This window comes from Gossypium arboreum, chromosome 10 (genome assembly GCF_025698485.1).
Source record: "Gossypium arboreum isolate Shixiya-1 chromosome 10, ASM2569848v2, whole genome shotgun sequence".
Classification (NCBI taxonomy): domain Eukaryota; kingdom Viridiplantae; phylum Streptophyta; class Magnoliopsida; order Malvales; family Malvaceae; genus Gossypium; species Gossypium arboreum.
In genome coordinates this window covers 9,742,241-9,770,095 of record NC_069079.1, presented here as the reverse complement: position 1 = coordinate 9,770,095, position 27,855 = coordinate 9,742,241, and the positions used below count along the sequence as shown (strand labels likewise).

The 27,855-nt window shown below is 33.4% G+C and overlaps 2 protein-coding genes across 3 annotated transcripts; one reads left to right on the top strand and one right to left on the bottom strand.

The window, feature by feature from the left end:
- The first annotated feature begins 570 nt into the window (after positions 1–570).
- On the top strand, positions 571–5,741 carry LOC108489703 (E3 ubiquitin-protein ligase At1g63170). 2 transcript variants are annotated; one of them, XM_017794407.2, is made up of 5 exons: positions 571–952; positions 2,037–2,873; positions 4,362–4,487; positions 4,580–4,865; positions 5,107–5,741. In XM_017794407.2, the coding sequence occupies exons 2-5, from the start codon at positions 2,206–2,208 to the stop codon at positions 5,287–5,289; spliced, it is 1,263 nt and encodes a 420-aa protein (XP_017649896.1). In that variant the 5' UTR covers positions 571–952; positions 2,037–2,205; the 3' UTR covers positions 5,290–5,741. The 2 variants fall into 2 exon arrangements, with proteins under 2 accessions (XP_017649896.1, XP_052876408.1); XM_053020448.1 differs by lacking the exon at positions 571–952 and adding an exon at positions 1,684–1,934.
- A 504-nt stretch (positions 5,742–6,245) lies between these two features.
- Positions 6,246–19,544, bottom strand: LOC108489211 (N-terminal acetyltransferase A complex auxiliary subunit NAA15). Its single transcript, XM_017793570.2, has 26 exons — positions 19,251–19,544; positions 18,187–18,265; positions 17,597–17,679; positions 17,360–17,509; positions 16,361–16,476; positions 15,432–15,537; positions 14,508–14,579; positions 13,816–13,931; positions 13,140–13,272; positions 12,169–12,246; positions 12,017–12,070; positions 11,812–11,882; positions 11,408–11,462; positions 11,185–11,280; positions 10,575–10,703; positions 10,395–10,477; positions 10,072–10,302; positions 9,669–9,792; positions 9,485–9,592; positions 9,234–9,365; positions 8,471–8,527; positions 8,242–8,339; positions 8,058–8,116; positions 7,862–7,973; positions 7,663–7,763; positions 6,246–6,952 (listed from the first exon to the last, which is right to left on the bottom strand). The coding sequence occupies exons 1-26, from the start codon at positions 19,299–19,301 to the stop codon at positions 6,771–6,773; spliced, it is 2,676 nt and encodes an 891-aa protein (XP_017649059.1). The 5' UTR covers positions 19,302–19,544; the 3' UTR covers positions 6,246–6,770.
- Positions 19,545–27,855: the final 8,311 nt, after the last annotated feature.

The window sequence follows — 27,855 nt, the reverse complement described above, 5'->3', positions numbered from 1 at the left end:
TGTTTCATGTGATTTTTCATATTTGAAACTCATCAGGAAAATTGGCAGATTCTCTTTTGATTTCTCTCGAAGTCATCAACTAAATATTTGATCATCTTTTGAAAAATTCTTCAGATTTCTGTAAGGTGAAATAGTCTTGGGTTTTCTATTTTTCCTCATACCCCACCAACAATTTGCTTAAAGGATTCACTTTCTATTGGGAGAAACCCTTGCATGCAAGGATAAACTTATGGGAGAAACAGTCAAACACCCGCCACCCCATTGAAATAACAAAGAGAAATGTAAAAACCCATCAAGTTTAAGAAAGCAAAGACAATATGTTGATTGAAAAAAGACAATACATACAGAGGAATCTATGGACGAGAAAATGACAGTAGTGGGGCGGGGTTGAGAAGATCCGAAGATTAAAGAACATAAAGAAAAAGACGTTGAAATTTCTTCTCCATCTCATCTTCTTCTATGTTGATTGATTGTAGGTTTAGTTGGGACCAAAAGAAAATGGTTATAGCAAGTTTCAAGTAAATTACTTGGTATCATAAATGGTTGAAATCCAATGGTTGAAGTAAAAGCATATTGCAGTCTTCGCCCACAAAAATAATAAGGAAAATCAGAACAGATTGAATTTTCCTTTTTGGCAATCATAAATAGATCCAAACTGTCGGATCCATGAGGTCAAAAAATCAACTAATCCAACGGTCTACGAATGTTTCTCCCCTTTCTCTCTTCTTTCTAAAAAATGAAAATATAAATTAAAAAAAGAAACGCTTCTTTCTCTCTGTTTTGGCGTAAGCGATGGAGCAGAAAAGCTGACGCTATATTTTCTCAAGACAATGAAAGAAAAGAGAAGAAAAGGAATTGGGCTTTGAATTGAAAAGCTTTGTATCAGTTTATCGGAACTTCTCTTTTCGTTTTCTTGCATATACTATCGGATTTTTAATATTCAAAATCTTAGGTAAGGTTCCTTTGTTTCCTTTTTCTTTTCTTTTTTTTTTTCTCATTTAGGGATTTACTTCCCTATTAATTTATCTTGATCCTGCAAAATTAAGAATGGGTTTTGTTTGTTTTCTTGCTGTTAATCAATGGCTTGATTTAATTTTCTTAAACCATTGCTTTAAATATCAAAAATATTGAATTTTATTGTTTTCCGGTTGACGTCAAGTTATTGTGAAAGTATTGTGGTAATAAGGTCTCAGGTTATCAAATTTATATCTGGAAATGTAATACTTGGTGATCCTTTGAAAATCTTGAATTTTTGGTTTACTAGCATTCATTATCGGGTATTTATCATTCGAAATCTTAGGCAACGTTCCTATGTCTTTCTGTAATTATGATTTTTATTTAGGGTTTTACTTTCCTATTCATTTATCGTGATTCTGCAAAATTAAGAATGTTTCTTTTTCTTGGTTATAGCTGATCAATGGATGGATTGAATTTGCCTGAATAATAGCTTAAATATCTGAAATATTGAATTTTGTTTGTTTTTCAGTTGAGGTTATGTTATGATGAAATTATTATGCTAATAACGTCTTCAGTATCAAAATTGTAACTGGAAATGTAATTTCTGGTTACCTAAATCATGATCGTTCAAAAAGTTCAACTTTTTTTGCTTGGATTTTTTCTGGGTAATCTTAGTTTACTTTTATATGAATTTAGTGTGGAAATATCTTATCTTTTCTTCAGAAAGTCTTGTTGATGTTTAATGTTGCTATAAAATCTTGTATTTTACTCTTTAAAGATCTTGTTTCTTTTGTTTATGTTGTGGTGACCTCACCAAGTGATTCAGAGTGATCGTATTGACATATTTGTTGTAAATACAGTCTTGGATATGCTATGGTTGATTTGTGGTCTACTCATGATGTTGGTGATTTGTTTTGGTCTGCTGTCACTTCCTAATTTTTCTTGCCAGTTATGCAATGCTGTAGCCATGTTATAAGGTCATAGTAGTTCCATGCAATCTTATTTTCTCCTTAAAATTTCATGACATGGCTATTTTGACATGATTAGTATAATTGATTCTGCACTTTACTCCGTGGCAGCGTTTGTGTATAAAGGGGGATTAAAGTTGGTGGATTTGTAGATTTTCGGTGCCAAGTTGTTTTAAGTTGCTTGGCACAGCTTATTAACTCTGGCGGGGGATTGTATAGATAGAGAAAGTCTATGAGCGACCTATGCTTTTCTACGTTCTAATTCAGTTGCCAGAGTTAGATGGACAGTTCCTCTCCAGAAGAAGGCAGTGAGCAAACTGATCATTATCCATTGCTAATGGAACGAGTGGAAAGCCATAATGGTGAAGAACACATAATTGACATCATGCGGCGTGATGATGCTTCATCAAGCACGTCCCAGGATGAGCGACCTTCGGGAGTGGACTTGACACAGAGTGAAGATAGACCGTCAAGCAGCACGCAAACTCCCACAAATCGGACTTCTTCTTCCTCAAACAGATTAAACTCTAGGAATTCATCATTCGCAAGGAATAGTGAAGGGTATGGTCGACGCCGCAGGAGCCCTTTAAACTCGGGATTATGGATTTCTGTTGAGTTAGTTGTCACTGTCAGTCAGATTATAGCATCTGTTGTTGTTCTATCGTTGTCAAGAGATGAAAAGCCACAAGCTCCATTATTTGCTTGGATTGTTGGTTATGCTTCTGGTTGTGTCGCAACACTTCCTATTCTTTACTGGCGCTTTCGAAACCGCAACCGGGGTATTGAGCACGACTTATCACACTCACATGAAGGCTCTTCTCTTGGCAATCCCAATGAGTCTACACCATATACAGCTATCTCAGTTACTCAAGCTTCAGATGAGGAGAATAACGGGAACACTGAATCAGCAACACGGAACACTCAGACTGCAGGATCCTTAAGCACAAGGTGTGTTTCCATTTATTATTCAGTCGCTACTTTATATCTACTATTAGGTTACGAAAACTCGACATTTTTCTAACTTTATATACAATAAAGTTGGATAGAGTGGATTAGGAAATACTTTACATTATAAACTTCATTGCAATTGCATTTATCATCATTCATGAATACATTAATCAATAGTATATTTTATTTAAATAACCATGAAAAAGAAAAAGTTCTTGCTTCAGATAATTTTAGTTGATTTCCTTTTAAAACTCTTTGTTAGACTATTGTTAACCTCCTATAATATGGCTTAAAAAACATAGTAACCCTTTTGTAGAATTTGAAGTTATTTTGAGTTCCATCATGTTAGACTTTGACTTGATGACTGCAAAAGCGGAAGGAAGCATTCATTTTTTTTCCCTAGTGAGAGTTTTCATTAATGTGTCCTAATATTTATTTCAGTTTAAGTAATGAAAACAGATTATAAATGTCTTGAAAGGAATTGAGAGCATTACGAGGCTTTATATGAAAGGTCTTCAAGTTTTTCATCCTTCTTGCATATATTCTGCTATAGGGGAATCTAAGAGCAAAAATGTTCTGATGGTCATGAAAGCATGACAAATGACAATGCACTCGGTAGCAATGATGATGGTGGAAAATAGTGTTAGATAGTGATGATTCAATTACATGGTTATACCAATCCTGTGAAGTTCCATGTTATTACTGCTGATTATGTCCGTGAGAAGTAATACTGGAATTGGAGACATTAGAGGCAATTAGTACTGTAGTAGCATCGGTAATGGTATATATATATGCAGCACAATAATTTAGACTTATCTGGGGTTTCATCTTAGTTGCAAAAAAAGAGAACTATGCTTTTTGATTTACTTTTTTTTAGTTTAATTTTTTTCCTTTTACATATGAACTTAAATTTTGCATTTTGTACGGGATCAATTGAAAATAGGAAAAAAATAGGTAGCAAGAATTGCAACTGGACATAGTTAACTTGAAAAGAATTTTTTTTGGTTAGCAACAGATTGCGATATACCCTCCAAATTGTTCTTCTTGTGTGGTGATAGGTTTTTGAATAATGTGATCTTCAAAAAGTAAGTTGGAGTTGGCAAAACTAGCCTAGTTATGTTGTCGACAAATGAAAACAAAATTAAGACATTAGTAGTCTTACAACAGCTCGTTTAGTATTATTTCTAGAACCAACAATCTTGTTTTTGGATTTTTGAAAGATCTGATAAGATGGGAGTGAAACAGGTCCCAATTTTCTGCTGCAAAATGTGGAACCTATCAGTAATAAATAAGAGTGAAGCCAAAACTTTTCACAACTATAGCAGAATAAAATTTAGGAGCTCTCATGGACAAAAATAGTTAAAAAATATTAGTATGCATATAAATTATGATATTAGCTGTTGTTATAGTATTTCAGAAGTTTCTGTAGACTATATATTACCATTTAAGATGTTGTCACTGGTTGAAGTATTGACATCAAATATGCAGGCTCAATGGATTAGTCGACCATTTCAAGATGGCCCTAGATTGCTTTTTTGCTGTGTGGTTCGTTGTAGGAAGTGTTTGGATATTTGGAGGTCATGCATCTCCTTCTGATGCTCCTAAATTGTACAGGTACGATGGGAACTAAAATCTCGGTTGTTCTGCTTTGATTGAGATTCACATTTCCCAACAGTTTGTGAACCTTTTTGTTGGTTTCATTGCAGGCTATGTATAGTGTTCCTTACATTTAGCTGTATTGGATACGCGATGCCATTCATACTATGTGCAACCATTTGTTGCTGCTTGCCTTGCATAATTTCTATCCTTGGCACTCGGGAGGATCTTTCACAAACGAGAGGAGCCACTACGGAATCTATAAATGCATTGCCAACCTACAAGTTTAAGTCCAAGAAAACTGCAAATGATGATGGTCAGGAAGATTCAACAGGTGAAGGCGGAGTCCTAGCTGCAGGGACAGAAAAGGAACGTTTGATATCAGGAGAAGATGCGGTAAGTTCTAATGCTAAGAACTTGTTGATAGGTTACTGCTCTTTACATGTAAACTGCAGCCCCATAAACTTGCTTTCATAGTACTTAAACTGGATGGAACTGAACAAGGTAATTACATAGTACAAGTCATAGTGAAGTTCTAGGACCCTACAACTTAAGAAATTGACAATATTTGTTGTATGCATAAGATGGATATGGTATACTGGTCGTCAGGTGGTTAGTCTAAGTTGGGGTATTGCAGGCTTGTTGCATTTGCTTGGCAAACTACGTGGACGACGATGAGCTGAGAGAGCTGCCATGTGACCATGTCTTCCATGTGGAGTGTGTAGATAAATGGTTGAAAATCAATGCCTCTTGTCCGCTGTGTAAAAGCGAGATTGGTGAGAGCAGCGCTGCTTTACCATTGGCTAGAGATTCAAATTAACAAAAGCATGGGAAGAGGATGTGCAAGGAAAACCGGTTGGAGATGGGACAATGTGTTTAATGCTTTTGGTGCTCGACTCCTGCTGCAGTTTATGCGTGTGTTTAACATTACATTACATGCAAAATCCTTGAAGAGCTTTACTTTGTTCTACAAATTCTTGCATTTTTTAGCTCAATTCGAGCTTCATACGTCAACAGAGTGAGTCTCTGCCATGCGTCAGGCGCCGTGAGTACATATCATCAAATAGGGTTTGTAGTCCTTTGTTCACATTTTCTTTTTTCCCTCGAAATTGCGTTAATTGCTTTACGCCATAAACCATTTACCATCTTGTAAGTAAACATGAATGTCTTTAATTTATTTGGAATATTTGGGACCTAGCTATGTTCTTTAAAATTAAGTTGCCTTTTTCTCGTCCGTATATGATAATAAAAATACATAAAAAGGTTAAAATATGCTGTTGGTCCTTCTACTTTGACAATTTGAGATTTCAATCCTTTCTCTTCTTTTTTAATTTAAAAATTCTAGTGTCATATCATACAAGGATAATCTTATAAAAAATTTAATTTGATCAATTTTGATAAAAAGTCATTTATGATTTTAATGATTAGATTGAGATTTCAAATAAAAGAAAGTGAATTGAATATGTAACTTTTATAATACAAATACTAAATCTTCAATTTTGTCAACATACAGTGACTAACAGCATATATTAAGCATAAATAAAAACCTATCTGCTAATAGCTACTCCGATCAGTCTCAGTCCGGGTCTTTATACGCACTCATGCATTAGACTCACTACCCACCCACCAGTTGCATTTCAATCCAGAAAACAGAAATTGATACCTTTATGGATGCCATGTTCGTTGAATCAGAAATTGACTATATAAGTAGAAAAAAGACTGACAGAGCAAGCAGCAAGTGAAAAAGTAACATTAAAAACAAACATAACAGAGAACTTATGATATCACTGTTATCAACTTGATAGCAAAAATTTCCAAAGGGTGTTTATACATGACCAGAAAACTAATGAAACAACATGCTGCTCCAAATATTAGCGCTCTAAAAACAGTAAAAATCTTTTCTAGGCTAACCACAAGATTTCAGAAACCATTACCCAAAAATTTTCTATATGGCCCCCCCCAAATTTTGGGGTACAGCCATGGAGCCACAGACATCTCAACCAAAATGGATTGAGCAAATTAAAAGCATATATATAATATGTAAGTAACATAAAAAAATTCGATCCTAAATCATAACTGCGAATAAATTATACACATTTGCAAAGGAATGCATTTGACCGCCAACAAAGGCAAAGAAAATTTTGACTGAGATCTCACAGTAAAAGGGATTTGCCTGGTTTTCCAAGCCCAACTTCAAAACACTCTTTTCCCAGCAGCAGCTGCAACGCACTCTTTGCAGTGTAAAATTAATGACATCCATTCCAAACACATTGAGCTCTGATGTCAGTCAATGCAGCATCTTCAAATGGTAAGGTTTTTAAATGCTTCCAGCTTTCCATTTGATACCAATGCATTTTCACTTTGACTGATTTCGGGATGGCTTGCACCTCCATTCATGTTCAGTGAGTTGTGCACAGCAGAGCTGCAACCACCTTCAAAGTAGGTGGAGTAGGGGAAGTACTCTGCACATCTCACTTTCCATCCTGCAATGTAACCAAAGTTTTCATATCAAAATCGTTACTTCTTTCAGCCTGCCCAATCTTTACATTATACAATAGCACTAGATATGCAAATTTCCACTACTTGTAGGACATTTTCCCATATAGTCGAGGTCTGACAACTCTTGTAATGATTATGTGCTAAAGGATGCCGAGCAAATCATGAGTCAATGTGTGAGACCATAAACAAATATAGAAAAAATTAAGGCAGATGACTACTGCCAATTGTCTATAGAAGTTTACAGCAATTTGTCTCATAAGACGGCAATGAATAGTGTTTAATTAAGGAAATAATTGTCACATAACTTGCAATAAGAGTTGAATAAACACTAATAAGTGGGAATTTTATCATGAACGTCCGCTTTCTTTAAAATGCCAAAGATAATCACAGCATCCGCCTTTAAAGATTAAAACATCATAATAACTAAAAGTAAATGCTGTCAGACCTCATGAGATAAAAATCCCACACCAAAGCATTGAATAATGTTGAAACCATGTATATCTTAAACATAATTTAATGCATTAATTTAGGCAGCTAATCTACAATATTTAATAACAGAATGTAAAAATTCCAATCTCATTTAAGTTTCTTACTAGTACACTTGGGAAACTAACAGTAATTAATTTCTAAGTTGTTAATGGAGTCAAAGTCAAAAATTTAGTAAGCCTCGATTTATGTGGAGAAATATACTTACTCAAAGCAGCATCTTGATCAGTAAGAACCTTGTCTAAGAGTTTGTGGACTACAATACAGTCCTTGAGTTTCCACTCCATTACCGGTCCAAGTGCTCCATCCCTGGATATGCAAGACAGAGAAACAACATCAAGAGCTAGTAGCATTGCACTGAATCAGTATAAAAATTGTTTTAAAAAATGATACACTAAAAGCATTACGTTGGCACGACTTTATTGGATGAATCTTCAATTAACTTAACGGCCTCAGGTTTCTCAGTGGGATCCAAGGTAAATAACATTTCTGCAACTGCCACTCTATGCATTAAAGAATCTGCAGAACAGAGAAGGGCATTGAATGACCATACAACCTACCTCATGGAGCCTAAAATGTATCATAATAAGAATGCTCAATTACCTTCATGTTTACCAAGGAAAACTTTGTTTGCCTCACTAAGAGTTTTCTCCTGCAATTGGCTGCGAAAACGGAAAAATAAAGCAAATTAATGCATCAGGAATAAAAAATTCAAAGCAGTAACACTAATAATAAGATGAAGTTCCAGTCGGGTGAATAACTATCATAAAGCCATTTCAAAGAGAACCTGATTGATGGGCGCTCAGCTTCTAAGACACTCCAAACAAGTTTTTCTGCATCAGTAACTGGAGCAGGCATTGATCCCACTTTATGGAAAAATTTAATCTGCATTCCATTAAATTCAAATTAGCAGCGTAAAGACTGGATGATCTTTGTATCCAAGTAAAATAAATAAATAATGTATTTGTGCACGGTGGTGTACAATATGATAATGCAAAATAGCAAATGTTAAATACCAAGCAGCGATGTGAATCCGGATTCTCAGCATCCAACCTTAGCAGTTGCTTTACAGCCTTCAGAAGAAAGAAAATAAAAATAACAAAAACATATTAATATGAGATCATGAACTACTAGAAGTACAACTGAGAAAAACCATTGTTCTTCAACTCATATATTATACAAACTGTTTAATCTCAATACAACAGAGCAAAACCATTGTTCTACAACTAAAAGATTTGTCACACAAACTATCTAATTCACACAAAATTCATTGACATTGTTTGGGAAGATGAAGGAGAGTGCAATTGTATTTAGTTTACTAAACAAATCATAACAAATGAACACACATGCAAATTACTGAATTAGTTAAAATTCAAGTTAAAAAGATAAATTCAAAATTAGCATACCTTGGTATTTCTAACTAACCATTAAATAGGGATCCGACAATCCATAACTTCGAAATTGATCAGGCAGTCATACTTACATGAGTTTTATAACACAATAGATAGTAAATTTGAAATCAAAATCCCTTCTTCCCAATTCAAGTTACCCAACACAACCAGAGTAATTCAGTAGTACACCAAAGATGTTTGGTTCAACAGAACAATGTCATTGCTCCAAGCCAGATATCAAGGCAATAACAGAAAAAAGAAAAGGGATGAGGCTGCCTCACAATTACACTGCTCTAAGCTCACTTGGTCACATTTAAATATTAGTTCTCTAGTTGGTCAACACAACGAAGAGAAGCAGACTCATTTTAATTCTTGGGAAATAAACTACCTGAAAGGCAAGCAAAATCTTTTGCTTTCTCATATTTACTTCAAAAGAGAGCAAGTGCGTTTCCAAAGAATCAGGTGAGTTCTTCTGAAGCAATTTCAAGTACTTTGTTGCTTCTGACAAGGGATCTTCCGTCTAAAAATACAACATTAAACAGAGCCATAGCTTAATAGGGCATTAAGAAACACATCTTTACAGCACAAAGGATCTTCAATAAGGTATCTAAATCATAATGATAGATAATAATAGGAAACCTTCAATAACTTTTCTCCATAAGGATCTGGATCTACAGGTTTAATGTGTCGTTTCCCAAACTTGGAGTTGCCACTGGCACTTGATTCTTCATTTTTCTCCTCTGCCTCCTGAAAGAAAGCAAAGCATGAGATAATATCATCAATGAGAGTGTTATCCACGAACCATTGAAACAAGCTTATATACTTTCTTAGCTCGTTCTGCCTTTCTCTGCTTCTTCATTTTCTTTTTCTGAGAAGGAGTTTTTGATGTGTTATCCTCCTCTTCGGCTGGTGAGTTTACAGGAGAATCATAAAACTTTAGATAGCATCTGCACTTCAAAATCCAATAATTAGCACATCTCACATCTATGCAATCATCTCCCATCCCAAAAAAAAAAGGAGTAAAGAAAGGGAGGCAAAGACAACCCCAACTCAAAATGAAGCACCACATGCATGTACAGATCAACAATACATGACGAGACACTAAAAGCACCCCGATTAGGAGACAACAGAGATTACATAGCATTTTACACCAACCACAATCAAACAGAATAAGTACATTTAGAATCATTTAAAAAAGATTGCAGATCCTCAGAAAAATGCTTCACCTGATAGCACCAGCTGCTGCTTTGTGGAAATAAGCATGTGAATGCAACCGATCTTGAAATTTTAGCATTTCAACATATGCACGCAGTGTCATTTTCCGTAAACAATATGAATGGAAATCAAATTGATCTTCAGTAATATCAGCATAGTGCTTCTCCACAGCTAGAAATTTCTTCAAGGCTCGTCCAAGATCACCTTGTCGAAAGTAACTTTCACCCGAAGCAAGTTCATACCTTCCAAAGATAAAAACCACTCAGTAGGAGTATCCAAATTACAATGAGAGAGAGAGGAAGGGAGGGAGAGAGAGAGAGAGAGAGAGAAGTACCACATGCACTGCATGTCATGAAGGTTGTTGTGCTGGTCCCCATCTTTTGTAAACAATACAGCAGTTTTTTCTGCCAAAGCCACCTTCAAGAGTGGAAAAGATTACAGAATTAATGAAACAAATTTCGACAGTGACAAATATCAAATATGACAAAAGATAGGAGAGAACAGCTTTTAGCACCTGATCAGCCTGCAACATACGCTTGACACATTCACTGTTAATATAACGGTCTGCGAGGTCCATACACCTAGCTTCATCTGCCAATGAAGCCGCAGCTACCAAATCACCAGCATGTTTCAATATCCGGCTCTGTCAGCAATAATGAAGCAACTAATATACACCTAATCCAGCCTCAAGAAAATTCCAAGAATTTTTCCAAAAGACATTTAAAGGGACAATGTTCACAAAAGAAGCAATAGCCATGCATCAACACACTGAAAACTTTGAAAGGAGGTCATATATTTGTCCAATTAAAATCAAAACTTATGTTCCGCAAAGAAAAACTTGTATCCATTTTATATGAATATTAAGTTTGCACAATTTATTGAACAAAACACAATATTCAATCAAAGCCAGTATCATAGCAAGGGATAAATTTTACAAGTAATAAGTCCAAGGATATATATATCTTGAAAAGCTTTCAGGCATTGCTAAGTCTTGTGATATGTGAAACAAAACAAGTTGAAAGATATAAGGATCATTTAAAAAAAAAAAAGCATCCAGCTGACGCAATATAAAACCCAGCAGAAGAAGCCAATGCAAAAATTCAAGATTGAGGACCAGAAGAAACCTTGACAGAGTACAAATCAATTACGGTTGGAGTGTGCTGTATAGCCTCATCAATCTTTGAAATAGCAACATCATACTGTCCTCTTCTGTCATAATGCTGCAGCAATTGGCAACAAGTCCAAAGTTACTCAAAGTAAGATGCAAAGAAAATACCAACTATTTAATGCAAGGAAGAAGAAAAAACCATAGGCAATTGGGTGACACAAAACAGTTAGATTACCTACCTGAGCCAAAAAGAACAAAATCCACAAAAGTGTTGAAGGGGGCTCCTTCTCTGTCCTGCACTCAGTGTAAAACAGAAGTAAACAAATAACTCAGCATAAACGCATGCTTGTGTATTAGCAGCAAAACAAGAACATACAGAAACTTTACAGACAACCATAAGGAATAATCATTATGTACTCATTTAAGAGAGAACACATAAATGCTACTTGAATAGACAATAAGCAGTAATATACGAATATGCACTCAAAACCACCAAATATCTAAATATTTTGATGCTGTCAAAGCTTACTACAATATCACGCAAGGGCTGGAAGTATACATTACCTCTAAGGGTAGACAAATCTAAATATTTATTTGATTTAGGACTTGATGTACTTTATCACGGGTTGAAAGCATATAGTACCTATCAGGATATCTCCCATTAATCCTAATTGAATGCTCCAACTCAAGAATAAGTTGCTCCAACATATCTGCCTGTATAAGTGCAAACAGGGCAGGAAATCAGTCCTAATTAAATCAAGCTCTGAACCAGTTGCAAGCAGTTAAGGAGAATTCATGTTTAGAAACTTGATTCTATGTTCAGAATAAATGCATGCAAGCAAAAATACCTTGCCAGGGTGATCATACAAAGGAGAAAGATCTGAGAATAAAGATGGAACCCCCTGAGAGCACAGAGAAAATATATCATTATTTCACCCAAGAAAATATAACACCAGTAAAACTAGCACCATAAAAATTTATATATCATTTGCATATATACCTTCGTTAGAAGAGGCTTAATATAACTAATTGCTGCTTCACGGAACTTGTCTCCTTGCAGAAAATCAAGCGGTATCCTCTATATTTTGAGAAAACAAAATTCCAATATAAGTCCTGGAAAACTCATCATACATCATAAAGAAAGTAGGCATTCATCGACAATGATGCACACAGTAACAGCAATAAGTAAAATTCTCATGCGTGAGTATATAACAAAAAGGGGTATGGGATGAAAACAATTTAATTGTCCTCACTGCAAGAATCAAAATTCTAAAATCCCTACAGCTAGAAACTTTATTTCAACTATGCAGTAACCTGGTCTCTTTTCAACTCATGGTCAAGTACCCACCCCAAAAGGTTGATTTAGGATAATATATTGCAGCTTAACAGAAAGAATGAGGCAAAGATAGTCGTTAGTAAAAGTTGGAGCATATGAAAGTAGAACTTTAACCACCTAAAGTTCTTGCTGTTTGTCACATCAAAACATCAATTAAATATTTCAGTATTACACCACAACCATCTTTTTTTCAGATAATTTAAGAATATTACAGATCATTTATGAATTAGATTCTTCTCATCATATCAGTTCTTAATCAAGCCTTCAAGGGAAAAAATACATACAAGTAAATATAGCTGCCGCTCCTCTCTAAGAAAGAGGTGAAAAGCTCCTCAGAAAAGCAAGGTTTTTGTTCAAATTCATAGTGTCATTCTATATATATGCAAAGAGAAAGCACGAGAGAGAGAGAGAGAGAAGCAACCTAGAGCACTATATCAGGAACAGAAAATCCAAAGGTACAATTTGGAACTGTAAAATAAAAAGATGTAAAAATTTAATTGAATGAATATGATTAACAGCTAGGACACAATATAGCATCTGATATTAGCATATTAGCCACTGGAAAGATTTTGCAATACAAGTATACCATAGCCATCCATATCAATGAAAATAGGAACATGACATAAGTGCACCACCTTAACTGCAGATGACCAAGTGTACTGTTCTGCAAGCGATTTGTATAATGCATCCAATTGATCAATTTCATCTGAGGAATATTTGCCATTTTCAGAATACAGGACAAAACATTTCTGCAAGCCTTCATAGTATCTGGAAATATAAACATACAATATAAAGTTGTAAGTCAGTTGGCTCCCACTAATTAGCCCTAAAAGCAATAAATTACACCAATATACAGGTTATATTGAGTAGACAGAATTTAACATTTCTGTCGTATGAATTTCCTCATTTCCCAATCTGAGAAAGCAACTAAGAGACTGCTGGCATAGGTTGATGAAACAAAGTTTAAAGATGCAAAAAGATTGAACATGAGAGCTGAAACATAGGAGATACACTAATTAGGTTCAAGCTTATGGTGACACTAATTATAGATTATCAAAAATAACATTAGAATTGTGAGCAATCCTACAAGTTGGATTCCACAAACTATAGTTCATAATATAAATTTTTAATCACATCCGTTATACATAAAAGTTAACATTCTTCCTTAGAACCATGGCAGTAAGAAAAGAAATTTATATCCTCAAGAAGCACTAGATTAAAAAAAAATGAAACTGATATCATTTGCCATGGAAGATTCATTAAAGAGTTTACCTAGGTCTATCAAAGAGATACCAAGCACGTAAGGTTCACCTGTAATTGTCAGGATTCATAGTGAGCAAAGCCTTGTAAAGATTGGCACCTTCTTCTAGGCATCCAAGCTTCACCAGGAGAGAAACCTCTTGTTCTTTGTAAGTCAATTTATCAACCTAGATGAGTATAATTGGTTGGATTTTTAATTAACAGGATTCAAAACTTACAAATCTTTTTAACTTCAAAGTGTTTTAACCATGGTAGTTGGTACCGTTCTGATACCAACCAGTCCATACCGTCCCAGTCTTAAACCAATATCAAGTAGTTTAAGTTCCGTTCCGGTCAAAATTTCAGTGTGTTTCGGTTGTTTCAGTGCATTTCAACCCGTATCAGCCAATACCAAGCCTGTACAGCTTAGTACAAGATTTTAATATTTTTATCTTAACTATTTTTATTTTTATAATTACATTTGAAAATAAAACACAATCACTTAATTAAATTACTAAACTCAATTAATAATTTTAAATTTTATAGTCACATATAAATAATTTATATATATGTAATTGAAGTATATTTGCATGTATATAGTATGTCTACATATATTTGAAAGCATTTCAAAAATATCGATAAACCTGAAACGGTACACCGAAACACACTGATACTGGTATGTACTGGTACCAAAATAAAAACGGTAAATCCACAAGTACGGTACTAACTACCTTGGTTTTAACATTAAACATGTTGGTACTTACTATTTTTGGCTCCTTTTTATGCAATTCCTCAAGTGCTCTCTCAAGAAACCCATGTTCCTCTAGCAAAGAGATCTGGAGAAAGATACGATCCATATACACATAAGAAAAAGATCCACCTCTAGTCTATTAATATGTCTATTATGCAAGATATACGTATGGATCTACGCAAATATATGCATCTATTGAAAGGGCTTGTAGGTACTTGTGAATTGTCAAATTTATTAAGCTATTTCAAATTCTTGTTACCGGTGTTAAACCAAGAAAGAGTATAAAAGAGAACCAGATTATTAAAATGTCAGCAACAAAAGTTCCACAAATGACGGAGTATTTAATTTTTGGGGGGGTCAACATAGAATGTTTAATTGAAGATCAACAAGGACAGACATCCACAAGCTCCACAGATGTGATTCCTCATAAAAGGCAAACACTTCTGTCAGCAAGCCATACTTCTCTCTAACATGTATCATATGTCTAGAAAGCAAAGAATTAATATCTTATAGATGCCAAATACCACAGTGGGCAACCGGTTACTCCTGCATCACAGATTAAAGTAAACTTGGAGATATTTAATTTATCTACTATACAAATAGAATCATGAAAAGACACACTATAAGTAGAAAGGTTAGGCTTGCTAATATTAGATTTTGGCAGAAACATAAGCAAAAGGAAGATGAACTCAAGAAGAAATGGGTAATTTTTATAATTGCAGGTAAAAAATAAAATTAATTCAAAATAGAATTTCATTTGTAAAGAAGGTAAAATGACATTAATATATCTATTACTTAATGGATTATGGATAATTCAAGTCAGTCACTCCAATTATATATTAGTATAAATTCTAAATTTGGAATGCCTAAATAATGGATGTGTCAGACAGCCACGAGCATCTGCACGCACAAACATACAAGCAGTAATGAGCAATACCTTATATAAAAGCATTTCACCATGCTCACAACGTTCATTATCAGGTGGATAATCATCTTCTAATGTCCCTTCATATGCTTCCAGAATTTCAACTGCTTTTGCACCACTGATATTGACCAACAAAAAGGTGTTTAGCATATACATCTGAAGGATAAGAAATTTATAAGTAAAGCTTTCTTCACTTAGAACTTGGCTGATGCAAGGACAGAAAAGTTGAGGAGAAACCTTGATAACCAATCTTCCAAAGCAATAATTCAATCAAATATCCAACAAAGAATCATTTGATATCAACTTGTAAAAGCCAAAAGAAAAGATAGCATAATCATTGTTTCAGATAACGCCATTGCAAAAACAACAGAACTCTGCTGTAAACTAGACATTTCAAGGTATCATTCAAGCATTGTTTGTAAAATGCTAATTTGCAACAAAATTTTATAAATGGACTCTGTCCTTAGCTTCCTAGTATAGTAGGAAAAAAAATCTATATGACCAACTACCTGTACATGTTAATAACACCTTCATCATAATATACGCTCACCATATATTGTCAGAAAATGATTCAGATACCTCCAACAGAACCTTGTATTTTTAAAGCATTTATGAAATCTTATCGGATGCTTAGCTAAAATCATATAAACCACATTAACCACATTTTAAAAGTCAACAGTAAATCCACCCATGTTAGCACCCATTTGATCATGTAACTAGAAACAAAAAGTTCTGATCTCTAGGCATTTAATTTTAGAGAGGTATTAGTTATATGAACAAATGTCTTCAATAATATGAGGCCCTTCAATTCCAACCTCCAAATATAGCATAACAATAATATTCTTGAACATGTTCCACAAAATGCAAGTCACAGAAAATAAAAGGTAAGCATAAGTAAGGAATACTCTTTTCTGGAAAGAGGGGGGGAGAATGAGAAATACTTAGAGTTTAAATGATGGGCTACAGCAAAGCCAATCCAGTTCATCCGATGATTAGGTTTCAAAGTCAAAAGTTGTTGTCTTGTCTCAACAAATCCTGTCAAATCTCGCATTTGTGCCTGCAATAAAAAGATGAAATAAGAATATAATAATTCTAAAACAACCTGAAATGAGAAATATGATCAAATACAAAACCATGACCAAATCCCAATAATAATAATAATAATAAAACTCTCTCAAATATCATATCTTCATACAAAGACAATTGCAATATAACAAGAATGAAAGTACAAAAGCAAACTGATTGCTTCGGTGAACTACTTTTTTATTTTGTGAGTACATCAAAACAAAACCTTCTGTTAAGATGCTAAATCTGAAGCATCACTTACGAAAATATGCAGCCAAATATCAAATCATGTCCATTAGATCCCTTTCTGTTTATTAAAGCGATAAACTTTTCTATAAAAACTATTATCCAAATTTGAAAAACTATTAAAAAGAGACGACTTATCTACTTTATAAGTGCTTAAGAAAACCTTTACAGTCTAATAGAGCTTTTCCTGTTAATTCACATGTATCTTCATTTTTTGTTACTATTTCAATATAACTTGGTCCTTTCTATCTACGAGCAAACTCCTTGAAGCAACTTAAACAGCTTAAATTTCTTAGAATTTATTTTCACCAGTAACTTTAGCCTGATATTGGGGTTTTCATTTAATTATACTAGGTTGCCACGAAGAACCTGCCTTTACCATGAACATTATAGCTGTAAAAAGGTTCGTACCAAACTATTTTAGTTGCAATATTGACTTGCCTATAAGAACCTCCAATACTTAAGATCATTAAATTTCACAATGGCGTTCAAAAAACCTTTTAGGCAAACCACAAAGCTTACAATAGAAACTCCTTTAACAGTTCAAGAAAATTCCATGTCAAGCATTTATTTTAGAAGCTTGAGCAGGCAGGTATTCTTCAATATCAAGCAAGGTAAATAAGGTATACCTGCAAGAGTGACAAGTCCCTTAGTATTTCAATGTTGTCCGGATCTATTCTCAGAGCATTTCTATAGCATTTGATAGCCTCCCTGTATTCTCTATCTGAGCGATAGAGAAGACCATAAACATGCCAGCAAACATGACTTTTTAAATCATTCTGCAGTAAGGCAAACGTAAAACAATGTTAGGAAGAACTGAAAATGCTTTGACATTACATTGGTTAAAAGAAAAGAAACAAGACAACCTTCAAACCTAGCCGGACAAGTTCATATGCTTCAGATTTACGATCCATGCAATTTAAAGTCAACCCCTTCATCGACAATGTTTCTGAAAAGGAATAAAAACCCGTAAAAACAATATACAAACACAATAAACAAGCAGGTAGTAATTTGAAGCTGCTTATTTAAATATATGGAATTGTCACATAAATGCAGAGAGGGAGAACAACTTATATTATAGCAATAACACATTAATCAATATCAATTAAAAACAAACCAAGATGAAGCATCGTACATCTCGGAATAGTCACTATAGAGCTAGTGCTTTCAAAAACGCAAAAGACAGCATTCATAAGACATAAGAAACAAACCCAAAGTGAAAATCAAGTCAAGCTCGGGGGCATCTTTGTAAATACAATCCTAACGGATAACATGGGTACCAACTTTAACTATCTAGTGTAAAACCCCTTTTCCTTGTAAGTATTAAAGTACTTTTTCAGTTTCAGAGTTCTTGCATCTTTATGCGGTACGCTTAAAGAGAGAAAAAACAATCACCACGCCAATATAAGCACTAAACAATTGCATCTGGCAAGAAAATGCGCATCAACTAAAATACCTCCATGCTCAGGAAACTTTTTCAGTATCGCATCTGCAGCCTTCAGTCCTTTCTTGTATTGCTTAGTTTCATATGATTTCTACAAAGAAAAAATTTTATATAAGAGCTTTAGCAATAGCACATGAACCTCTGAGTCCATAATATAAAATCAATAATGAGAATCAGCTAGAGTAGTAACATATAAAAATTAATTGCATCAAAATCTTGATAAGAAGAAAAAACTACATCGAGCTTATTTACCATAGAAGTTAAAAAGAGGGAATCCACAAGACAAAATTCTAGATTCGACTAATATTATACAAGACAGGGAGAGAGAGACCAGCAGTGGTATGAGGAGAACTTTCAGATGTTGCTATCTTATATCTAATACAAACAAGTTCTTGAAACATATAAATATTCACATCTTGATCTATGAAGCTGAAGATTTCATCAACTATCAGCTTGGTCAATTTGTCAATTCCTTAAATGGATTGCTTCATAAAAGTCACATAAAGTCTTGAATGGTTATGTGTCTAAAGCCAAAAGGCCACCAAGCTTCCTAATAGGAACCAACAAAATTCGTGCAGGAGAAATTATTAACTCAGCAAGAATCAAGAAACTCGTTTATTTTCATTTATCTAATTTCATCAATGATTGATTGAAAGAAATTATAACAAAAGGAAAGCACAAAGGGCATCCTTTAGAAAAAGTTAAAAAAATTAATATTAACAGTCCTTTTGAAAAATCGAACTTATTGACCTAATTTAAGCAAAGGTGGTCAACTTAATTAAGCTTCAATAGCTAAACGGAAAAAAGAAATTTAACTTAATTTAAACGATAAAATATATAATAATTGGCAACCAAGTATATCTAGTGCAAATTTCAATTTCTCGTTCGATATTCATCGGTTTCCTCATCAACCAAACAGAACAGTAGTATCCAGCTAGGGTTTTACAAGCAAAGAACAAAACGATAAAAGGAAGTGCGATCGACTAAACACAAAATAGAAAAAAGCAATACGATAATCAATACCAATTAGAATTAGGAATTGAAATATAAGAGAGAAAAGAGAATCGAAGCCTTACGACGATGAGTTTGAAGAGGTTAGCTTCTTTCGGAGGCAACGAAGCTCCCATTGTTTTCTCTAAGGAAGAAAAAAGAAGATCCTTACGATGGACAAAAAGGGGTTTTAGATAAAAGAAAGGATTGATAGTTAGGGGTTTGTAAGAGAGAGAAGAGAGTGGTGGCGTTTATCTGCTTCTTCAACCCTACTGTGAACAACAAGCTTAAAAATAAGGAAGATAGAATTAAAATTAAAAAATAAAAAAATTTACACACAAAAAAAAAAAGGCTAGGAATCATTTTTGTCCTTTTCAATTTTTTTTTAGATGCCCTTTCTGTAATTTTGCAATATATATATATATATATATATATACGAGTTAGGGTGAGTTTGGATAGGCGGTGCGTTTACTTACGATTAGTGTAAAAATAATAGTGGCGGTGAGATTAAATACTGTAGCGATACTGTAGCGTGAAACAAAAAATAAGTTAAACGCACCGCACCCAATCGCTCATACAAACTAAGCCTTAGAAAAATACAAAAGAAGAAAAAGAAAAGTAAAACTGTTAATACTAGTGGTGCATAATTACTTGATTATAATTTGTCTAAATAAAAATATTTTTAAGCGCTGTGATTAAATTATAGGTAAACTCTAGAATTAGTCATCCAACTATTAGTATGTTTCTGTTTTGGTCACTTAACTATGAAAATTTTTAATTTAGTCACTAATAATTTAGATCATTTATATTTTGGTGACTCACGATTTATATTGTTTCTATTTTGGTCATTCTTCATTAAATGATTAACGAAAGTGATGATGTGACCTTTTTTAATTGGTATAATAATACATTTAGTCCTCAGATTTCAGATTTTATCAATTTGATCCTAATTCTAAATAATCTAATAAAGTTAACCCTCCATATTTATAAATTTTATCAATTTGATCCTCAAACAAATATAGTTAAATATAATCATAAATTATGAAAAAGTACAAAATATAATATTCTTTAGATAAAGTTAGAAAAAGGTCACATCATCACTTTCGTTAACCATTTAACAGAGAGTGACCAAAATGGAAACAATCTAAAATGTGAGTGACTGAAATAGAAATGATCTGAAATATTAATGACTAAATCAAAAATCTAACCAGCCAATAAAAAGCAATACACGCCCCTCATATGTACATCATTCAGTTTCATTCATTTATGAATGGAAACTTGTTTTCTCTCTTTTCAATATTATTTTCTTGTAATTTCTTACAAGTGCTTTTAACTTGATTTCTTTTCAAGAATCGTGGTAGTTGTTCTTCACACTCCGATTTGCCAATAAACCTTTTCTGGAGGGTCGGTTAAAGCCTTTGGTGGAGTTTGTTGAAGTCTTTCTTCAAAGGGTTCCATCGAACATCGCATTTCATTCATCTTTATGCCTATCTTTTTTCCATCACTCCCTAATCTTTTTCAATCTTGATTTCTCTTTTATGAACCTCATATGTACATTATTCAGTTTCATTCATTTATGAATGAAAACTTGTTTTCTCTCTTTTCAATATTATTTTCTTGTAATTTCTTACAAGTGCTTTTAACTTGATTTCTTTTCAAGAATCGTGGTGGTTGTTATTCACACTCCGATTTGCCAAGAAACCTTTTTTGGAGGGTCGGTTAGAGCCTTTGGTAAAGTTTGTTGAAGTCTTTCTTCAAAGGGTTCCATCGAACATCGCCTTTCATTCATCTTTATGCCTATCTTTTTTCCATCACTCCCTAATCTTTTTCAATCTTGATTTATCTTTTATGAACCTTCTTCTAACACTCTTTATTGTGTTGAAATTTAAAGTTTCAAGATCCAACGATTGGGAAAGAAACTAGTTAGTTTGAAATGTTTATAGCATTATTGATGACACAGTAAGTTGTGGCAATAGGTAATGCAAACTCAAAGTCCTCTATCATCTACCTCATCCATAAGAACTAAGCACAATAGCTACTAGTAACAAGCTTCTGCTGTTGAGAGAGTGATTGAACCTTGTTTCTTGCTATATCGTGAGATTAAGTTGCTTCCCAAGTAAAAGCTTCCTCCTAATGTGCTGCCCAATTAGCTTTACTGTACCCTAGTAATCATGTTCACTATCATTAGTAAACCAAATGTCAATATCAAATGTACCATGAATGTACCACCTAATGACTCGTTTGATTGCATTAACATGAGATTCCCTTAGATTGGTCTAGTATCTTGCACACACTCCATTAAAGCACAAATCGGGACGATTGGTTCTGAAATAAAGAAAACCATCAATCATGCTTCTATATGTGGTTGGGGAAATGGGCTCTCCTTCAACACCTGCGCACAACTTATCATTGACAAATATAGGTGTCCTAGCTGGCTTAGGGTTTTAAAGCTCGAGCTTATTCATTAGATTTTTTTGTATATTTCTCCTGCGATAAGAATGTTCGATCCTCCAATTGCTTAATTTGGAATACAAGGAAATAAGATAGTTAGCCTATCATGCTTATGTCAAACTCACTTTGGATTATCTTTACAAATGATTCCTTAGTAACAATTGATGTGGCACCAAATATTATGTCATAAACATAAATTTGTGTCACGGTTGTTGTGCCTCATTGCCTTCAAATGAACTATATCTTGTCCATAAATCCTCATTGAAAACCTTGACCAATCAAGTACTGTAACAACCTCTCGTACCAAGCTCGAGAAGCTTCTTTCAATCCATGTAGTGATTTCTTAAGTTTGTACACATAATTTGGATTAGCAAGATCCTCAAACCCTTTAAGTTGAGCCACATACACCTCCTAGCACTTCTCTAAGCACTACAAAAACACAAAGACACTATAGGACAACCAAGTTTGTTTACGCAACTCGATTTTCCTACATTTGCAAAGCCTAGCTCAATGAAAAGTACTCACTATCTTTAAACACTTACAACTAGTGAACCTAAATCTATTACACCTCAGTGACAATTTCATCACTATTGTATCTTTATTAGAACTTTCACCACTAAACTCCTTCCTTGAGAACTTAGCTTGTAAAACCGCAACACAAAGATTTTACATTCAAATGCACTTACACGAATAATGTTCCGAACTTGAACAAATTAATTTCTTTCAAATAACAAGTACATCAACCTATATAAGTCTCTCAATTATATAGAGTTTTCGAGACTTGCTAACATAACGAAGATCTTTAATTTTGATGGAACACGAAGTATTCTAAGGGGTCGAACCCAAAAAAAGAGGTGATCAAGCAATAACTAATATACACAATAGAGTTAAAGTGACTGCAAACACGATTTTATAGTATGGCAACTATAACAAGAAGAATTCACAAGAAAATTAAATATTCTATTCTAATGACTAAATTGCAAGAAATGTAAAACTAAGAGACTATCCAATAAATATCTAATGGGGTTTGGTTGACTCCAATGTTGTTCATCAAACCTTGAACAAGGGGGCTTAAACCGCTAAATTACCAAGTGGCTCTATTTTATCTTCTGATCTCAATTTTACCGGACAAATTAGATTCGATTTATTTTCCAATCTCACCGATTTATCCAAGACTAATGAACGAGTGTGGGACAATATTAACTTCCAAACTCAGTTTATATTGATATTCTCCTTAGGGGCGTCACTACCTAAGTTCTTAGTTCTATTGGATTTAGTCCGTCGTTCAAAGATTTTAGTTTACCCATATCTCCATCAACCAACCTCCTTCAAGGTTTAGCTATTCAAGCTCAAAGTGAAGAAAATAAACATGAAAGTGGAAAACAAGGCAGCCATGAAAGTAAAACTTAAGAAAAATATAAAAGTTGAGATTTTTATACAAGACAACTTAAAGAGCAAAAAAACTAAAAGCATTCAACAAGAAAAGCAATGAACATAAAAGGAACAAGCTTTAATAGATTTAGAGTAAAATAAACTAAAATACATTAAACTAAAGCTTAAAGAATCTTCAAAGCAAGGTACATGGACTGGAAATGTAAATAAACATTAGCTACAGTAATAACTAACTTAACTAGCACTAAGTACAACAAGAACAATAAGTAAATGCATAAAAAAACTAAAGAAAAATAAAAACTCTAGAAAACTGCGGAGAAAAACTAAAGAAAACCTAGAGAAACTAAACCTAAAACTAAGCTAATGTGTTCCTTTCTCATCTTCAGCAAATTTTGGTTGTTTTGAAGTGTATTCTGGTGACTTTTCATTGCCAAAAATGTCTCTACATGGGCCTTGTGTGATTGGCGGACCAGGTAGACAAAGACTACCATTTTTTGTCCAAATTTGTCCCTTTGACAAAGATGGTATCGTGATACCGTGAAAAAGATATCGTTATACCTCTGGCAATGTTGAGCCCTAAAGTCTTCCTTGGAAGGTGGATATAATGATACCACTAAAAAGAGTCTTCACTCTCCTATACTGTTGGAGGTATCACTATCCCAAATAGTGGATATCATGATACCCTATGCCTTAGTGCTGTTCTTGCACGTTATCGACCTCTAACACGCCCATGCATTACTCAAACACACGTAGGCCTCCCAATGGAGTTATCGGCCAATTTGGGTCACAAAATCGACAAAAATGAGACATTTTCACTTATTAATTGAAAAAATGAAAATAACGAAAAACTACACTAAATACGTTATTTTGCTAGAGAAAAAGCTCCTTAAGTGCTTCAGAAAAGCCTAATTTGACAAATCAATTTGTAGAAAATCAACCACCATGTCTCGAGACATGGATTATAATGTCTCGAGACTTGCTTGGTAAGTCTTAATACCTATATCTAGAAATATACGATTTGGTCATTTTTGTTATTAGGGTATTAAAACATGGCCATTGTATCCCGATACACTAATGTAATATGGCCTAAAATGAACATTTAAATGCACTCAAATACCAACCTATTCCTACCTAACTTAATAAAACTTTAAAGCAATTTCATATGTAACAATCTAACAAACAAATATATATGACAAAACACCCGAACAACTTAGCAATCAAGTTATCTCAACCTAACGTAGTTAAATAAATGGCTTAATAATTATAACCATGCATACTCATCATTGCCCAGGCATTAAAACTCAACAAAATAAATCTTATAAGTCCATAGCTAACCAAAGCAATATTTAACCACAAAAAACAACCTAGGTACATATCGTTAACTATTTTTAGACAAAAGAATAAAAATTTGACTCGAGCTGAGCTAAGTTACTGACCTGGGATGCTTTACAACTTCCATCCACTAAAAACCTACTAGAGACCTGCACACGAAAAAAAACACAATCATACGTTGAGTATTGAATACTCAGCGTTGCTAACATACTTAGAAATTAGTATATAAATAACATGAAATCAAATTAAATAGCAAACCTGAAAATCATTATATCACATGTAAACAAGTTTCATATTAATATCACAATTCTTATAACATTTCATATTATACATCTATTAAATCACCTATTGCGTATTCGTTATACACAATCGGATATCAAGAATATCAATACACCCTCAGGGTATTAGCGTATCATTTCTTATAACATGAATCAATCTTTATATCAATACTTTTTAACATAATTAATTAACAATTATAACTCATATTCATTTATTCATACGACCCCTATTAACTGACTCAGATTTGAGAACAAATACACAAATCCATCCAATAACACACTAAAGTGCTAATCAAGCATAAATGCATCGATACCGCCAACCACACCAAAATAAGCTCTTACCCCTAGGGTATTTAAACTGGTGAGACTTTTTTTGTTGGAAAAAATATGGTTCGAAAATAGTTTTCTTGCACAACGGAAAATTAAAATTTTAAATATCGAGCCGATTTGTGATATTTATAGCAATAAACCCTTTACCAAAATCGCATATGTGTTTTCAGTTAGATGGATCCTTGTTGTTCCCGGCTTTCAACTAAATGACCAAACTATTTCGAGTGTGAGCTCGAACGAATTTGAATCAAACATAGAACCAAAAAAATTCTTTACTTTTAGTGGGAAAACAAAACTCTCTTTAATAAAAATCGATAGAATTGTTATTCTGGAAAATAGAATTTATACTTAGAAAATAAATTTTCACTATTTTCGAGCAAAATAATAATATCTCAAAGTTCTCTCTGTAGCTCTATTGGTGCCATCTATTTATAGGAAGAAGAAGTGAAACCTTTATTGAATTGTAGACATCTATTTCAATAGAAAAACTAACTCAGTCTAACTAGGATTAAAGGGTGACAACCCTAGTTAAATAAACTAGGGTTTGTCGTCCCATGCATCATCATGAGAGGCTTTTGGGTCTTTCCCGTTTCGGGTCCAATTATAAGTATTTCTCAGAATTTTAATTCAGTACTTTATAATTCAATCCAACCCAATACTTGTTTTCTATTTTCCAAAATAAATATAAGATTTCCCAATTAAATATTTTTCTCAACTCAATTTTAATTCCATTAAAATCATGAAAACTTTACCGTAAAATAATCTATGAGAAAACGTATTTAATATTTCTATATTCGACGGATTCACTATGACCAATTAGTTTATTTTCATTTTTGAGCTTCAATTATTTAACTAATTAATTAAATAATAATTCAAAAAACCATAAATTAAATTTTTAGCTCATTTCCATTTAGAGAAAACCACACTCATTTCCAAATGTTTCACATTTCTCTAACTTTGCCATTTCCATCCATTTATGTTCATTTTATTTAACATGCAATTCATTTATGATTTCAATGAGCTAGCAGAGGGACCGATTGGACATATGTGATTAGGGTTCAAATGATTTATAATTAAGTTCTAGCTTTTCGCCTATTAATTATAAGCTCATTTAGTCACGAAGTTATTACACCATAGTATCGTGACTGTATCGTGGCTGAGCTCTCCCTAATGACATATCATTACGGAAGTAACTCGCTCAATGTTCATCCAATGACTTTGTCATAAGTGTGTTACCCTCATAGGATATTATTAATCTTTTTAGAATAAATTCATTCTCCCAGAATGATCCTATTTTATCTCATGATAACCATTACATCTTCTTTCATGAAAAGTAAGTTACTATTAAATAGTAATCATGTCATTCATCACAAATACGAATGATTCATGGCTACATTTATTTTTTCATCTATCATGTAATGCCAATGAGAGGATATCTTTTACCCATATCTCGGGCTATGAGTTCCATTATTGTGAATAACGCTACATATTGTAGAAGTCGTATACCCAATGCACTAGCTTTTGGTTCCTTATTTATTTGAACTCAGACTTTTACTTATATCAAACTACACAAGTCATGCATACATAGTCTGCCATCCACTCAGGATTAAGGTATGTTACACTTTGAACATCACAAGTGAATAAATTCATAAACGAATTTCAGAATCTATTCTTCTTGGGTTCAATTTGACCACATCTATGTTTCTATCTTTTGGGAGTCATTTGTTTCGATGCCCAAGACAAGGCATCTCCCCAATTGGACTTGATAGATGGCATATTAGTCTTTTAATCAGTTTGCTCATTTCTGATTAGACTATGGACATGTTTAGGTTCTTTTACTAATATAAGTTTTCTTTCCGTATTACGATCCGACCACGTAATACTGACTAGTATTAGTTAAACATTGGACAACCAGTGAGCTAATATTTGCTTCTATTTCGCTTTACATGCAAAAACCACGTGAGGACAATATGCAATGGGTATTAATGTAATTCATAATTAACCAATTTGTTTAAAAACATTACAAGTGTACGTAGACAAAAATACTACACTTAGGGTATTAGATCCAACATTTTCAACCCTCAAGATATTAGAGAATTATCACAATATGATACATGCTCAACATTAAATCTCCCACCTATCAAAACGGACACTATGGCATGCCAATTATACTCGTAACTCTATCCGACATCGTTAATAGGGCATTAATAAATACCAATGATCATCAAAACATATTATAAAACAGATATTATAATATTACCATAATACGATTTTCACACTCACAAATGTACACACATTTCGACATATTTCAATGGAAATCAAGTAGTTTAGTACATAAGTACCTTAAGTTATATTCGTCACCATTATCATTCAATTATTTTATGTATTGAAGCATAATTAAAATCAAATTATGAGAGTACAACATAATTATACATATACATATACATATACATATACATATACATATACATATTAATTCAATGAATCACCAAGTCACAATAAAAATATAAATATACATATATGTGTACCTTAATTCCCCAAAGTTATTTTACCTTCCACAAAATCAAGTATTATCATTTTGTCATTTACTTTTTTCTTTGTACTTTTATAGTAGATGCTACCATGATCAATTGAACTAACATGGTATAACTTGTTTCATTTAAGGTTAGTCTAACATTGCTTCTCAAAAGCATTTTTGGGCTAAAAAACACTTTTGAGATAAAAGTATTGCTAAACAAGATGCTTTTGAGCTTTTCGAAGTGCTTTTGGGATAAAAAAATACTTTGCAAAGCACTTTTTAGTCAAAAGTAGAAGCAAAAATTTTAATTTTGCTCAAAAGTGTTTTTGGCCCAAAAGTGTTTTTAAGAAGCAATGTTAAACTGACCCTTAATAATATTACTATAATTCA

Coding starts and splice junctions, on each gene's coding strand:
- LOC108489703 (XM_017794407.2), top strand. CDS start 2,206: ATGGACAGTTCCTCTCCAGAAGAAGGCAGTGAGCAAACTGATCATTAT. Junction 2,874..4,361: donor GCAGGATCCTTAAGCACAAG/GTGTGTTTCCAT, acceptor TCAAATATGCAG/GCTCAATGGATTAGTCGACC. Junction 4,866..5,106: donor TGATATCAGGAGAAGATGCG/GTAAGTTCTAAT, acceptor GGGGTATTGCAG/GCTTGTTGCATTTGCTTGGC.
- LOC108489211 (XM_017793570.2), bottom strand. CDS start 19,301: ATGGGAGCTTCGTTGCCTCCGAAAGAAGCTAACCTCTTCAAACTCATC. Junction 16,477..17,359: donor GGGACTTGTCACTCTTGCAG/GTATACCTTATT, acceptor TTTTTATTGCAG/GCACAAATGCGAGATTTGAC. Junction 8,528..9,233: donor AGATTTTGCTTGCCTTTCAG/GTAGTTTATTTC, acceptor TTTCTTCTGAAG/GCTGTAAAGCAACTGCTAAG.